Source organism: Taudactylus pleione, unplaced genomic scaffold (assembly GCF_031769625.1).
Source record: "Taudactylus pleione unplaced genomic scaffold, aTauple2 ptg000109l, whole genome shotgun sequence".
NCBI classification, from domain to species: domain Eukaryota; kingdom Metazoa; phylum Chordata; class Amphibia; order Anura; family Myobatrachidae; genus Taudactylus; species Taudactylus pleione.
Genome location: NW_028284511.1, coordinates 12,045,922 through 12,061,408, shown reverse-complemented (window position 1 = coordinate 12,061,408; position 15,487 = coordinate 12,045,922). Strand labels below are relative to the sequence as shown.

Below are 15,487 nucleotides of genomic sequence, written 5' to 3'. Positions count from 1 at the left end.
ACCAATTTCAGGCTCTGCCGTTCGGCCTTTCAACGCCTCCCCAGAGTCTTTACCAAGATCATGGCAGTTATGGCAGCCACTCTTCATCTCTTACTGTTGGCCAGCTCCCCAGAGACTCTTCACCGCCACCTGCAGGTAACCATTGCCTTTCTACAAATGCATGGTGGGCTGATCAACTGGAAAAAGTCTTCCCTAACACCCTTTCAAAGGATGGTACATTTGGGAGCCCTCCTGGACTCTCAAGTACAGAGAATCTTCCTAACGGCGCAATAGATTTCAGCAATACAGCACAGACTATGCACACTGCTCCACAATTGCCGAGTGTCAATTCACACTGCAACAGGATCATTGGTATCAACCCTTGACATGATGGAGTTCACCCAGGAACTTCAGGAACCTTCATTCGAAGCCCTTGAATCAGTGAATGTCAAATGGCTCACTGCAAAGACTCTGGCCCCGATTCAGAGCCGGACGCTCTGACAGAGCGCTCGCTCTGAATCAGGGCCGGCCTTCTTGGTTTTTAGAGCGGCCTCCTGGCCGCTCGCATAGCTGTGGGTAACCACCCACAGCTATAGCGAGCAGCCAGGAAGATGGTCGCTATGGTCAAGACCATCGCGACCATCGGGCTTGCGACGAGACCCTTGTGGTAGGTTCTCGTTGCCACAAGCCCGAGAGATATCGGATCTCTCCCTCTGACATCACTCGTGATGTCAGTGGTGCCGCCCCCAAACGGAGGCGTTCACATGGGAACGCCTCTGTTTGGGCAGCCACTCCCCCGGCCCGCCCACCAAAGGGGGTGTGCTGTCACTCAACATCGACAGCACGCCCCCTTTGGTACGAGACCCAGAGTGACGGTTTGCCCGTCGCTATCCGGGTCTCGCGCATGCACACGACGGAGCCGGCTCCGTCGTGCGCATGCGCTCTGGGCCACCATCGACCCGCTTGCGAGCGCATCAGGCCCTCTTTCTTCTGGATATAGCAAATGCCCGTAGGGTATCGGATTTGAAGGCGTTTTAATGTCGCTCCCCCTTTTTAATATTTCATCAGGACAGGGCTGTTCTTCGAACATGCTCAGGCTTCCTTCCCACGGTGATTTCTCACTTCCACCTGAATGAGGAAATTGTCGTTACGGCATTTAATTTACCAGACCTCTCGGCAGGTGAAACCTCTTTGGATGTGGTCCATGCTCTGAAGATCTATGTGGATCATACTACATCCATCAGGAAATCGGACTCCCTCTGTCCTATATGGATTCCACAAGAAGGGATTGCTGGTTAACAAACAGAGTCTGGCCAGATGAATTCGGATGACTATCCACAGGCTTACACATAGACTGTCCTTCCTGTGCAGGCTTCAGTATCTGCTCATTCTAGTCGCTCTGTGGGTCCCTCGTGTTCAGCCCAGCGTGGTGCCTCAGCTGAACAGCTATGCAAGGTGGCCACCAGGTCTTTTGTCCACACCTTTCTTAGGTTTTATGCCTTTGATACATTTGACTCTCAGGATGCTTCCTTTGGGCGTAGGGTTCTCCTATCAGCTCAAGAGTGTTCCTGTCCTTGAACAACTGCTTTGGGACATCCCCAATTTCTCCTTGTGGAGCCCTATGGACCCTGAAGAAGAAAAAGAGTTATGGTAAAACTTATCTTGGTTAACTCTCTTTCTTCAAAGTCCATAGGGTCCACAGGGTATCCGCTCTTATGCTCCTAGCTTCTATGGGTTTCTTCTCTTGGTCACTTGTTTCCTTCTCTGCATGAGAGTGATTTCTCAATGTACCAGTTTTTCTTCTCTCCTATCCTGCTCCTTGTTAACAAAACTGAAGTGCCCTCAGGCTGTGGGTGGGTATAGGAAGAAGGACCGGAGCATCCTGGGATTGAAAAGCTTTGCTGTTGGTGTCCGGTCCTTCAGGTCCCACCTATGCACCCAATGTCTACCTGTGGACCCTATGGACTTTGAAGACAGAGAGTTAACCAAGGTAAATTTTACCAGAACTCTCCTTTATATTTGCCTGCATGGTAAATACTGAATGCTGTTACATGTAGCCCACAAATTCCTGCCACCTTTATTTTTACACTGCAGTTTAGATTTCAGTTTGGACACATCACTCTCAAAAGTTCTCTGCACATGTTAAATTAGAGATGTGCGCGGACTAGAGATGAGCGGCCCCTTTTCTCAGGGAACCGAGCCCGCCCGAACTTCAGGGATCCGTGACAGAACTCAGATCTCCCCGCCTTCTCCGGATCCCTAATCGAGGCAAAACTTCGAGATCCCGCTGTCGGATCTCAGAGTTTTTGCCTCAAGCGGCCATTTTCAAAGTCCCATTGAAGTCTAGGGGCTTGCCGCTGATTGGCTGAGAGAGCTGTCTGTCACAGCTCTCAGCGAATAAGAATTTGCCCATAGAGTTCAATGGGCACAGGAAGAGAAAGGAAGATGTCGCCCATCCCCCCGTTCTGACACCGCTGCCCCCCTGCAGCCAGCACCCCCACGCCGACACTGCCGGCACCCTGCACTGCTGCCCCCGTACTGAGGACACCATCAGCACCCTCACACTGCTGACACTGCCAGCAAACAAGCACTGAGGACACTGCCTGCACCCCCGCACTGACACCGCCGACACCCCCGCACTGAGGACATCGCCGGCACCCACTCACTGCTGGCACCTCTGCTCTGCTGACACCATCAGCACCCTGCACTGAGGACACTGCCGGGACACCGTCAGCACTACCACACAGCCAGCACCCTTGCACTGAGGACACCGTTGACACTCCCGCACTGAGGACACCACTGGCACCCCTGCACTGATTACACAGTCAGCACACCTGCAATGAGGACATCGCTGGCATCCCCTCTTTGCCGACACCGCTGGAACCCTGCACTGAGGACATTTCCCCCCACATACTGAGGACACCGTCAGCACCTCACACTGCTGACACTGAGGAAGCTGCGGGCACCTTTGCACTGCTGACACTGCCAGCACCCTGCACTGAGGACACTGCCAGCATCGCCGCACTGCCACCACCCCATACTGAGGACACCATCAGCCCCCCTGCACTGCCAGCACTCTCACACTGAGGATACCACCGACACCCCCTCACTACCTACACCACCAGCACCTGCGTTCTGAGGACGCTACTGGCATTCTTGCACTGAGGACACTGCCAGCATCTCCGTACTGCCGATATCCAACCCACACTGTATCCGACTTTCACTGTAACCTGCACTGTATCTGACCCGCACTCTTTCTGACCGCAGGCATGGAATGCTGTTTTATGGTTGGGGATATTTTGGGGAACTGCTCAACAAAACGGCTGATTGAACGGGGCCTTACATGGGCACAGAGTGCCAGTCATCAGTGGCCCAGCGCCCCGAGGATGGAAATACAGATTGGGCACTGAGAATAGGCATGTGCACTTATGTAGGGGGCATTCATGTCTGCTGTTGCTATTTACACATAGCTTAGAGGTTTTTTGTTTGCTGCTTGTTAACTCAGACTACTTGTTTTGAGCAAGGATATTCCATGCACGATTTTTAGTAAATTTCTGTGTTGTATTGTTTTCTATTGAACGTACTTATGAGTTAGTTTGATTTGTTATTGCTAATACATTACTAATTTGCAAAACATTTGTAAACAGGATTAACTGCCGTGTGTTTGTGCCGCTGCTCTGTGTTTGCTTATTTTTACCAGCCAGCCTTTTGCCCATGTTGGTGATCAATATTGTGTGAGGTGGTCAAAATTGAGTTGAAATGACTGTAAATTAATGTTATTGAGGTTAATAATACTGTAGGAACAAAATTATGTGTTTTTATAAATTTTTTAAGAAAATCCAGATCCAAAACCAAAACACGCAAGAGCAGTTTTGCAAAACCAAATCCAGATCCAAATCCTCGAAGGTGATACAGATCCAAAACCAAAACACGGGGGTCGGTGCACATCCCTAGCGCGGACCCTCGTGTTTTGGTTTTGGCAAAACCACCCTCAGGTGTGTTGGTTCGGTTTTGGTTTTAGATTTCTTTGAAAATTGATAAAAACAGCTCAATCATGTAACCTGAAACTGCTTTTGTTCCTATAGTATTATTAGCATCAATAATATTTATTTCCAGTCATGTCCAGTTAATTTTGATCACCTCACAGCACCTGAAATCGGTTTTTAGATCTGATTTCCGAACTTGGCAAGAAGACCGGAGTCGGGTCTACTCAAAACCTAAAAGTGATCCAAGCCGGGACTCAGTTTGACTTGGATCTCCAAAGTTCGTGTCTGTTTGGTTTTCAGCAAAACCAAACTACTCATCTCTATTTTAAATTTGCCTCACCTGTAATGCAACATGGTGTTGCCAAGGTGCAAAGTTACCTGTTCTTTCTTGCCTTATTCTAATTAAGATTCAGGCCCAGTGAGAGAACCAGCTGGTAAATTATTTCAAGAAAATGTAATTTCAGCGGGGCCCATGGTCTGTTAAGAGGGGCACACATACATGCATACAGCGTCTTCTTCCGGGTCCCAGTGGTCATGTGGCCGTTAGTTTCGGTGGAGTGATCTAATACTCTTTATCCCTACCCTGACACTCCCCCCAATGCCTAACCGTAATCCCCCCACACAGCCTAACTAACTACCCCCCTCGCGCCTAACCCTTTCCATGGGCATTCTGAGAATGTCGACATTTCATACGTTGACAGTGCGAACATGTCAACTTGGTGCCGTCAACATGGTTCAACATTTTGGCATTCTAGTGTCTAGATTGTGGTGTCGACATGGTAAATGTCGACCATGTGTCTAGGTAGCACTGTTGACTACTGGACAGAAAAGATAAAGCTATCTGGAACAAGTTAATGTTGTGTTTAGCCTAAACATTTACATTGTTTGATGTTGTTAATTGTGTCTTTCTAAGTCAAAAATTATCCGCAGTCTTGCTGTAGAATTTATTTTAATCAACTTTCGGACAAGACAAATACATTATTTTTCAACATAATCTCCCTGCTTTTCAATACACTTTGTCCATCTATCAACAAGCTCTCATATTCCCTCTATATAAAATGTTTTAGGCTGAGCTGTGAGCCACAAATGCACCGTTGTCTTCAAACCTGTCTGTCAAGGATTATTGCATAGGCAGAGCCCTGGCTGATTTGCAAATGATTTGCAACATATTCCACTGTCACTCGTCTATCCAACAGAATCAGTTCACGTGCACGCTCAATGTTCTCATCAGATGTGGACGTGGACGGGAGTCCGGCTCATTCTTCATGGCTGACACTTGTGCAACTATCTTTGAACTTCTCTATCCATTCCTACACCCTTTTTCGCTACAAAACACTTTCTCCATACTGTGCACAAAGTGTTCGATAAATATTGGCACCAGACACATCTTCAGACCACAAAAAAACGAATCACTGCACGCTGCTCTTCTTTCGTGCAAATCACAAGTGGGGCTGCCATTTTTTCACAAATGAACTAACGTAATACGTTCAAACCTGCACAGCAGTGACTGGGGAGACAGCGACCTAGTACGGAAAGCGTTGATAAGACAGTGCGGCCAACAGAAGTTTTAATATAACTGGAGTGCGGATAATTTTTGACTCACCCTCGTACATTCTATCGGTATCTATAAACTGTATTATGCTGGACATTTACTTATTTAAAAAAGGGCCGTCTATCTACTCTTTGTTTATTTTGTGTACCTTTTTTCTATCCCTGTTTTATGTATGTCCCATTGTCGGTGTGGAGCACTAGGGTGTATTTATAGGGAGAGGGGTGGGGATAGGGTACTTACCTCCCCTGTCGGGATCTGCAGTGTTCGGAGTTCTGGCGTCGGGATTTGAACTGGCGGCTATTGATATTCATACCACTCCCCTCTCAAAGATATGCTTTGTTAAGAAATGATATTGTGATAATGCCATAGCATTCTGGCATTTATGTGTGATTATTTAACCATTAGGTGGCACTCTCCTTTTGTATTCTATAATAATATTTTACAAAATAATCTACTCAACTATTCTGCCTTTTTAGTCTATATAACAGGAGTCCACAAAAGTGGTTTTGCTAACTTTTTAATAATGCTTTGTCCTTGTTTTAATTAAAATTGTCCAGTACAGTGTCAATAAGTGTATGGTAACAAACGCTTCTACAATGAAGCAATGCATACCATAAGCATACACTATATTTGTATTACCATATTCTATTTATTGATAAGAGAGTCATATACAGCAATGGGGTGTAATATACAGTATAATGTCACACGTACATTTACAAGAGGAGCATCTTGATACATTTTACAGAAAATATATATATAGGTGTATGTATGTGTGTGTATATGTATATATATATATATATATATATATATATATATATTGTGATAGGATCACTGGTAAAGTGGTCTGTGGCAGGTACATTTGTCCCAGATTCCTGTCTTTTGTGTTTTAAACCCCCAGGAGAAAGTCTGCAGTGTAGCAGGCTTGAGTTTCGGCTTTTTGAAAAGCCGGTTTGGGACCTGGGGGTTGTGGGTGAGAGGAGAGGGAGGGCTCCACCCACGGCCACTCCAGGTTTTGGTTCTCGCAGCCTGGTAACAGGCTTGTTAGTTTTCCACCTGAGAGTGGCCAATATAAGCCTAGTGTGTTTAGGGCTGAGTGTCTCACCTGGGAGAGCAGGCAGGAAGTTTGCTCAGAGACACTTGAAAAACCTATTTGTGAGTACTGTGCTGTGCTTTGTTGCTGGCGAGGGCATTAGGCCCCTGCCAGGTTCCGGTAGTGAGGGAACTACCTGTGAAGTTAGTGCCCCGACAGGGCTAGGATTTATGTTTATGTTTTCTTTATGTTATTTCAGACATTTGTACAATAAAGACTGGCGCCGACCAGCTTGTACTCGCATCCAGACTGGTGTGCTGCTTCCCTGCTGCTGTGTGTGTGTGTAAGGAAGGAGTCCCCTACCCAGGAGAGGGACCTCCTAATCTGACTGTCACAATATGGTGGAGAATGCGGGCACCCACACACACTGAAGTTGCAGCGAGAGGAAAACTTTCCGTTTAAAAATTAAAGGGACAGACACCCAATTTGTGAGTGTGGAAATAACACTGTGTCCTTGGAGTCCCATAGAGGAGGCGTCAGCCAATGCTCAGAGAGGCAAGGTTCAGCTTCCAACCTACACCCCAGTACAAAATGGAGGACATTATTAAGGCCTTGCTTCAAGCTACAGCAGCTCAGCAGGAGACTAACAGACTTCAGCAGGTCGCCATTGAGGAAACCCGCCAGGCCTTAGCGGAAAACAGCCAGGCCATAAGAGAGGTGGTACAGCACCTGGTCGCCCGGCCCAGGGATATTAATACTGGTCCTCCCACCACCACTCACTCCATACGAGCCAGTCACTTATTCCAAAAGATAACTTCGGGCGATGATGTGGAGGCCTACCTCACCGCATTTGAAAGAACGGCCGAAAGGGAGAGTTGGCCCAAGGAGCAGTGGGCAAGTCTGGTGGCACCTTTTCTGTCTGAGGAGCCACAAAAGGCCTATTTCGACTTATGCCTGGCTGATGCCAAGGACTATAAAAAACTAAAACAGGGGATCCTAACTCGCTTGGGAGTCACCACCTTTGTTCGTGCCCAACGGGTTCACCGCTGGGAGTTCCATATGGATAAGCCTCCACGTTCACAGATGCATGACCTCGTCCATCTGTCCTCAAAATGGCTGCAGCCCGAGACGCTGACGGGACTACAGATCATGGAAAGGGTCGTGATGGACCGGTACCTGCGATCATTACCTGTGACTCTGCGCAAGTGGGTGAGCCATGCAGACCCTAAGTCCGCGGACCAGTTGGTCGAGCTGGTGGAGAGGTACATGGCAACTGAGGAGCTGATGAGTATGTCCCACCGAGCCCCGATGGCGCACCGGCGAACTCCCACAGACTGTAAGACTGTTCCAGGGGAGAAGGGTGCTGGGCGGTGGAATGCACCTAAGACTAAGGGTGTAGAACCTGGAGACAGGCCTGCCAGGCCAGGAAGGTTCTTGCCCCGTAAACGACTAGACATTAATATGACTCAGTGTTTCCGATGTGGTGGCTTCGGCCATATTGCCGCTAATTGCTCACTTACAACTGAACCTATGCAATGTGATACTGCTCATGTCTACCGCAGGGGGTCTTTCTTTGCACAGATAGCCTGTACAGCTGACCGGCAGGCTGAGACTGATAAGCACATGTGTGTACTCACTGTAGATGGCAACCGAGTAGAGGCACTGTTAGACTCTGGTAGCTTGGTGACACTTATAAAAGCTGAGCTGGTGAACCCCTTGCGGCGTGAGGGGAAAACTGTTGGTGTGACCTGCATACATGGGGATACTCGATATTATGTTACTGCCGAGGTGAACATCGAGACACCATGTGGTTCTGCTATAGTTTCTGTGGGTTTGGTGCATGGTCTGATGTACGATGCAATATTGGGGAGAGACTTTGCTCACTTCTGGAAGTTGTGGGAAAGCCGTTTTGTTCCAGAGGTGAACAACCCCGATCCATTTGAGAAGGTTGTCAATGTAGTGGAGGAGGGAGTTTCTTCTGAGTCAGAGTTATTCCCTTTTTCTACTATGATTGGCGAACTAGAGAATGCGGAGCGTGACGGTGGCCCACCAACTGATGTGCCTCCCATTGAGGTGGGAAGTGTTGTTGGGCCAGGTGATCGTCTGCCTGACTTAGAGGTCAGAAGAGAAGTCTTTGCCGTGGAGCAGTTGAATGACCCTACTTTGGTAAAAGCCAGGGAGAATGTGAAAGTAGTTGATGGTAAACCTGTAGACCCTGATAGTCCTTTGTCCTATCCCCACATGGCAATGTGGCAGGATTTGTTATATCAGGTGACTAAGAAGGGGGAAGATGTGGTGGAACAACTAATAGTTCCCAAAGCCTACAGAAGAACAGTATTGGATCTGGTCCATGGTCATATAACGGCAGGCCATCTAGGGGTAGAGAAAACCACTGAGCGAATAATGCAGAGGTTTTTCTGGCCCGGGCTTCATAAAGAGGTATCTGACTTTTGCGCATCCTGCCCTGAGTGTCAGTATCATGCTCCCAGGCCACATTTTAAGGGTCCACTAGTTCCATTGCCTATCATAGAGGTGCCGTTTGAAAGAATAGCGATGGATTTGGTTGGACCCTTAATGAAGTTTGCCAGGGGACACCAGTGTATTCTGGTCATAATGGATTACGCTACCAGGTACCCGGAAGCGATCCCGTTGCGCAATACGTCAACCAAGACCATTGCCAGAGAGCTAGTTCATGTCTTTAGCAGGCTGGGTATACCTAAGGAGATACTAACTGACCAGGGTACACCGTTTATGTCCAAAGTCATGAAAGAGTTATGCCGCCTGTTCAAAATCGAACAGTTAAGAACTTCGGTTTATCACCCCCAAACCGATTGGCTGGTCGAGAGGTTTAACAAGACGTTAAAACACATGCTTAGGAAAGTGGTCGACAAGGATGGTAGGGATTGGGACTACTTATTGCCGTATTTATTGTTGGCCATAAGAGAAGTTCCCCAGTCCTCCACCGGGTTTTCACCCTTCGACTTGTTGTATGGGAGACACCCAAGGGGGTTACTAGACATTGCCAAAGAGACATAGGAGGGGCAGTCTAGTCCTTACAAAACGGTGATTGAGTATGTTTCTCAAATGCAGGAGAGAATTGCTGCGGTAGTGCCGATAGTGAGAGAGCACCTGGAACAGGCTCAACAGGCACAGCAGAGGGTATACAACCGCAATTCTCGGTTACGCAGCTTTGCTCCTGGGGACAGAGTGTTAGTATTGGTTCCCACTGTGGAAAATAAACTTTTGGCTAAATGGCAAGGGCCCTTTGAAATCTTAGAAAGAGTGGGGCAGGTCAATTACAAAGTTTACCAGCCGGGGAAAAGAAAGCCGGAACAGATATACCATATAAATCTGTTAAAGCCCTGGAAAGATAGAACGGTACTGTCGGCCGACCGAGCCCCTCCAGTAAATCCAGGGCCCTTAGTTCCCGATGTGACCGTGGCAAAAACCCTGTCGGCAATTCAACAACAAGAGGTCAAGGAGTTTCTGATTAGAAATAGGGTGCTGTTCTCTGACGTACCTGGGAAAACCTCGGTCATTAAACATGACATCATCACTGACCCAGGGGTTAAAGTTAATCTAAAGCCCTATAGGTTACCAGAAGCACAAAGAGAATCGGGGTCGAAAGAAATTAAAAATATGCTAGAGTTAGGGGTTATTGAAGAATCACATAGTGAATGGTCAAGTCCCATTGTGTTGATTCCAAAGCCCGACGGGAGTGTGCGTTTCTGCAATGACTTCCGAAAGTTGAACAGCGTTTCAAAATTCGATGCCTACCCGATGCCAAGAGTGGATGAACTGATTGAGAGACTAGGGACGGCAAGGTATTTAACCACTCTTGACCTAACCAAAGGGTATTGGCAAGTACCGTTAACCGAGAGCGCCAAATAAAAGACAGCTTTTTCAGCGCCAGAGGGCTTGTTTCAGTACAAGATGTTGCCCTTCGGGCTACATGGGGCACCTGCTACCTTCCAAAGAATGATGGACAGGATTCTAAGGCCCCATAGACGGTATGCGGCTGCTTATCTGGATGACGTGGTCGTTCATAGTCCTGTTTGGCAGTCTCACTTACCCAGGGTACAAGCAGTGTTGGACTCCATCTATAAGGCAGGGTTGACAGCCAACCCAAAAAAGTGTTGTCTAGGCATGGAGGAATTAAAATAACTGGGATACACCATTGGCAGAGGCCTGATAAAGCCTCAGCTCAATAAGGTTGATGCGATACAAAACTGGCCACGGCCTCTGAATAAGATGCAGGTGAGAGCCTACTTGGGAATTACGGGGTACTACAGGAGGTTTATACCCAACTTTGCCACCATGGCAGTCCCACTGACTGACCTGACCAAAGGCAAACAAAAAGTCATGGTAGAATGGAGTCCTGAGGCAGAGAAAGCTTTTCAGGAGTTGAAAGTAGCGTTGTGTTCCCAACCAGTCCTGATGACTCCTAATTTTGAAAGGGAATTCATAGTACAAACCGATGCATCAGAAGTAGGTATAGGAGCGGTCCTGTCCCAGAACAAGGAGGGTGAGGAACACCCTATTTTCTATCTTAGCAGAAAGTTGAATGTACATGAGAGAAACTATGCCACAGTGGAGAAGGAGGCGTTGGCCATAAAGTGGGCGTTAGAGGCTCTCAGGTACTACTTGGTCGGAAGAAAGTTCAAATTGATCACTGACCATGCCCCTCTGAAGTGGATGTCTGAAAATAAGAACAGTAATGCGAGAATTACAAGATGGTTCTTGGCGTTACAAACTTTTAAATTTTCAGTGGAACACAGGCCAGGAAGCCAGCTGGCCAATGCTGACGCGTTGTCATGCGTTCATTGTTTGGGGGCTTCAGTTGTTCCGCCCCACAGGTCGAAACAAAGGGGGGGATATGTGATAGGATCACTGGTAAAGTGGTCTGTGGCAGGTACATTTGTCCCAGATTCCTGTCTTTTGTGTTTTAAACCCCCAGGAGAAAGTCTGCAGTGTAGCAAGCTTGAGTTTCGGCTTTTTGAAAAGCCGGTTTGGGACCTGGGGGTTGTGGGTGAGAGGAGAGGGAGGGCTCCACCCACGGCCACTCCAGGTTTTGGTTCTCGCAGCCTGGTAACAGGCTTGTTAGTTTTCCACCTGAGAGTGGCCAATATAAGCCTAGTGTGTTTAGGGCTGATTGTCTCACCTGGGAGAGCAGACAGGGAGTTTGCTCAGAGACACTTGAAAACCTAACTGTGAGTGTTGTGCTGTGCCTTTTGTTGCTGGCGAGGGCATTAGGCCCTGCCAGGTTCTGGTAGTGAGGGAACCACCTGTGAAGTTAGTGCCCCGACAGGGCTAGGATTTATGTTTATGTTTTCTTTATGTTATTTCTGACATTTGTACAATAAAGACTGGCGCCGACCAGCTTGTACTCGCATCCAGACTGGTGTGCTGCTTCCCTGCTGCTGTGTGTGTGTGTAAGGAAGGAGTCCTCTACCCAGGAGAGGGACCTCCTAATCTGACTGTGTCACAATATATATATATATATATATATATATATAGAGGCCGCACAGACTGTGTAATGGTTAGCATTGCTGCCTCACAGCACTTCAATTGCCACTATGGCTCTAACTGTGTGGAGTTTGTATATTCTCCCTGTGCTTGCGTGGGTTTTCTCCGGGTACTCCGGTTTCCCACACTCCAAAAATATACTGATAGGTTAATTGTCACCCAGCAAATATTAACCCTAGTGTGTGTGTGCATGTGTACATGTGTTAGGGAACATAGATTGTAAGCTCCACTGGGGCAGGGATGTGAATGGCCAAATATTCTCTCTGTAATGCGCTGCGGAATATGTGTGCGCTATATAAATAACTGGTAATAATAAATCAACCATGATAATAACAATAACAATAATAAAATATTAATTGGTGAATCTAATCAAGCAGTAATAAAAAAAATATGATCAGGAAGACAGCATGTAAGCTTATTAGGGCCACATATCCTGGTCATTCAGCCTCAAGCTTGCCAGACTGGATGTGTCTAATTTGGTCATCCACATGTGTAGCCAAATTGGCCACTGATTCAAACGATTGAACCAAACAACCAGAACATCATGTGTGTGGGCACCATTATATCACTATGGCCGCATGCACAATACAAGCAAGTCCAAATAAACTTTATGAAGTACATGTAAAATACATGGAAAGGGCAAACAACCCAACTTTCATGCAGTCTGATAGATGTGAGCAGATGTCTCCTTACCGTGATGTGCTGCAGAGGAGGAACAAGCAGATTCTGTGGGAAGCGATACAAAGACACTACATGTCCACCCTCCAGCTGCCGCAGGATGTAACCACCTATATCAGTAGCTTGGTGCTGGGAAGTGTTCAGTATTCGGATGAAGTAACCCAAAGAATTTACTTCAACAATCTTTAGAGGACAAAGGGAGCTGCATGAGAAAGAGTTGTCATTTTATTAGAGATTAAAAATAGCATTACTCTATTAAGGCCCAAATCATTTTCATGATAATACCATATTTATGGAATCATTAATCCCTCTAGCAATACTGTGTATATTACATGGTCCATTCAAGTGATTTATTATATTATTACTTTTTTGGTGCCGTATAGGGTAAGAAGGGCACACATGGTAACACATGCACATTGGGGCATATATTTATTAAAGACATTTTGCATAAAATACTCTAAAAACTGCTGTCTGCTTGTACATGCACAGACGGACATGTGTACATGCACAGACGGACATGTGTACATGCACAGACGGACGTGTGTACATGCACAGACGGATGTGTGTAGATGCACGGATGGATTTGTGTACATGCACAGATGGATGTATGTACATGCAGAGACGGATGTGTGTACATGCACGGACAGACGTGCGTACATGCACAGTCGGACGTGCGTACATGCACAGATGGACGTGCGTACATGCACAGATGGACATGTGTACATGCACAGACGCTCTGCTGGGTCCCAACTTTATACTCATCGCAGGGAGGGTTCTGCCAGTGTCCCTGCATGTGTTTTTTGATACGTTGCCCTGATACATAGGGGTTGATTAAATTGAAGACAGCTGGCCCCGCAAGTAAGTGAGGCCAAATGCCGTACTTATGGTCAGGGCCCTGTGGGCAGCACCATCGCTGCCCCACGACCCTTGCTTCTTGCTAGCAGGGTGCCTGGAACAGCACCCTGCAGCCAGCATTTCTGCGGCAGTGCAGCCCTCAGGGCATGCGTACTGCTGTCTGTATAGCCGCTCGGAACGTTTTCAGGATACTGGCATTGCTGTACTCCCTGGTGCTGGCAGCCCCACCCCCTATGTACATGATGACATGATGTTGCCCAGAGGGGGCGGGCCCACCAGCACAGAGGATGCTATGAGAGGCCATACAGATGGCAGCGTGCATAATTAAGGAATTATGACTATCGCATCCAAAAATTGCAGATTTCCATAAATATGCTCCTTAGTCTAATTTCTGTTCTTTTCTAACTCCAAGTAATTATTATGCGTACCCCTATAAATATATCCAAAATGTTCTCTGATCATTTTACCATTTATAGGGATATCAAATACTATACTTACTGGTAAGTGGTTTGATATAAATATTTTGATCAGAATAAAACTTTTTCATAATGTGTGTGCGTTCAAATGTAAAAGTTTTCATTAAATAGATGTTTTCCCGTCCGTGGGCAAAATTTACTAAGCGCCGTTTTGACGGTGGTTTCTATTCTATTCTAAACCCTGGCGGTTTGGTGGCGGTTTCTATTCTATTCTAAACCCCGGGGGTTTGGTGGCTGTTTTGCAGCGGTTTCTAAATGACAGCCCGTTCTATTCTATTCTAAAATGTGTTTTGATGGCAGTTTTGCAGTGGTTTTGGCCTTAGTAAATCTGCAGAAAGCAAAACCGCCGCCAAACCACAGTTAAAACACATTTTAGAATAGAATAGAATAGGGATGTCATTTTGAAACCGCTGCAAAACTGCCACCAAACCCCCGAGGTTTAGAATAGAATAGAAACCGCCATCAAACCGCCGGGGTTTAGAATAGAATAGAAACCACAGTCAAACCGCCGCTTAGTAAATTTTGCCCCATGAGTCAATCTGTTTAACTACTTTTCACTGTGTTTACAATGCCACTTATGGTCAGCAGGTGGAACTGGAGAGCACTGAAAGTTTTACATGCACTGGTCATGATTGAACAATGTGGCAAGTACAGACAGTAGAGGTCTAGTTCAGAATGTGACTTGTATTTGATATGTGTCACAGATCATCTTAAGCTGCATATACACGGTACGATCTGTATCACCAACAACTTGAAAGATATATTTCGTTGAAGTCATCCTGCCACATCTCTGAACAGGCGAAGTTAACAATATCGTTCAAGTTGGCCTGCATGTACGAACGATCATAGATATCGTTATCGCTCATGCAGGAATGCGCATCATTGGTCGTTCACTGCATAAAAATTACCAATATATTGTCGAACGTACCGTGTGTACACATCATTAGATGTACCAGTGGTACATCGCGCAGTCAGGGCAGAGCCTCCCCTGTCATACTCCCTCCCCTTTCCAGAGTTTTGATATAAAAACTGTGTTTTAATAAATGTGTGCCTCCCTAGCCATTGACCTCACCACACATCACTGAGTACCACCTATGAGCCCTGTGGCCGCTACACCTCACAGTTCATTTGAACAGGCCATAAAGTACATTGCATATAAAAAGAAAACATGGAATTTACTGTAATACATTTATTTAAGTTATATTTTTTATTAACATTTATTTATATAGTGCATATATATTTCACAGAGCTTTACAGAGAATATTTATATTAAAAATATAAATATATATATTTTATATATACTGTATATTCACATCAGTCACTGCCCCAGTGGAGCTTATAATCTATATTCCTACCATATAGACACATATACACACTAGGGCAGTGTTGGCTAACCTTGACACTC

At 46.4% G+C, this 15,487-nt stretch overlaps 1 protein-coding gene across 3 annotated transcripts in view; it reads right to left on the bottom strand.

Annotated features, from left to right (window-relative positions):
* The window catches only part of LOC148525274 (lamin tail domain-containing protein 2-like), a 263,190-nt gene that overhangs the window by 17,592 nt on the left and 230,111 nt on the right, over nt 1-15,487 (bottom strand). For all 3 annotated transcript variants that reach the window (XM_088471019.1, XM_088471020.1, XM_088471018.1), the window contains one exon: nt 12,767-12,953. In XM_088471019.1, coding sequence (XP_088327145.1) covers nt 12,767-12,953 — 187 coding nt within the window. The remainder of the gene's footprint in view (nt 1-12,766; nt 12,954-15,487) is intronic.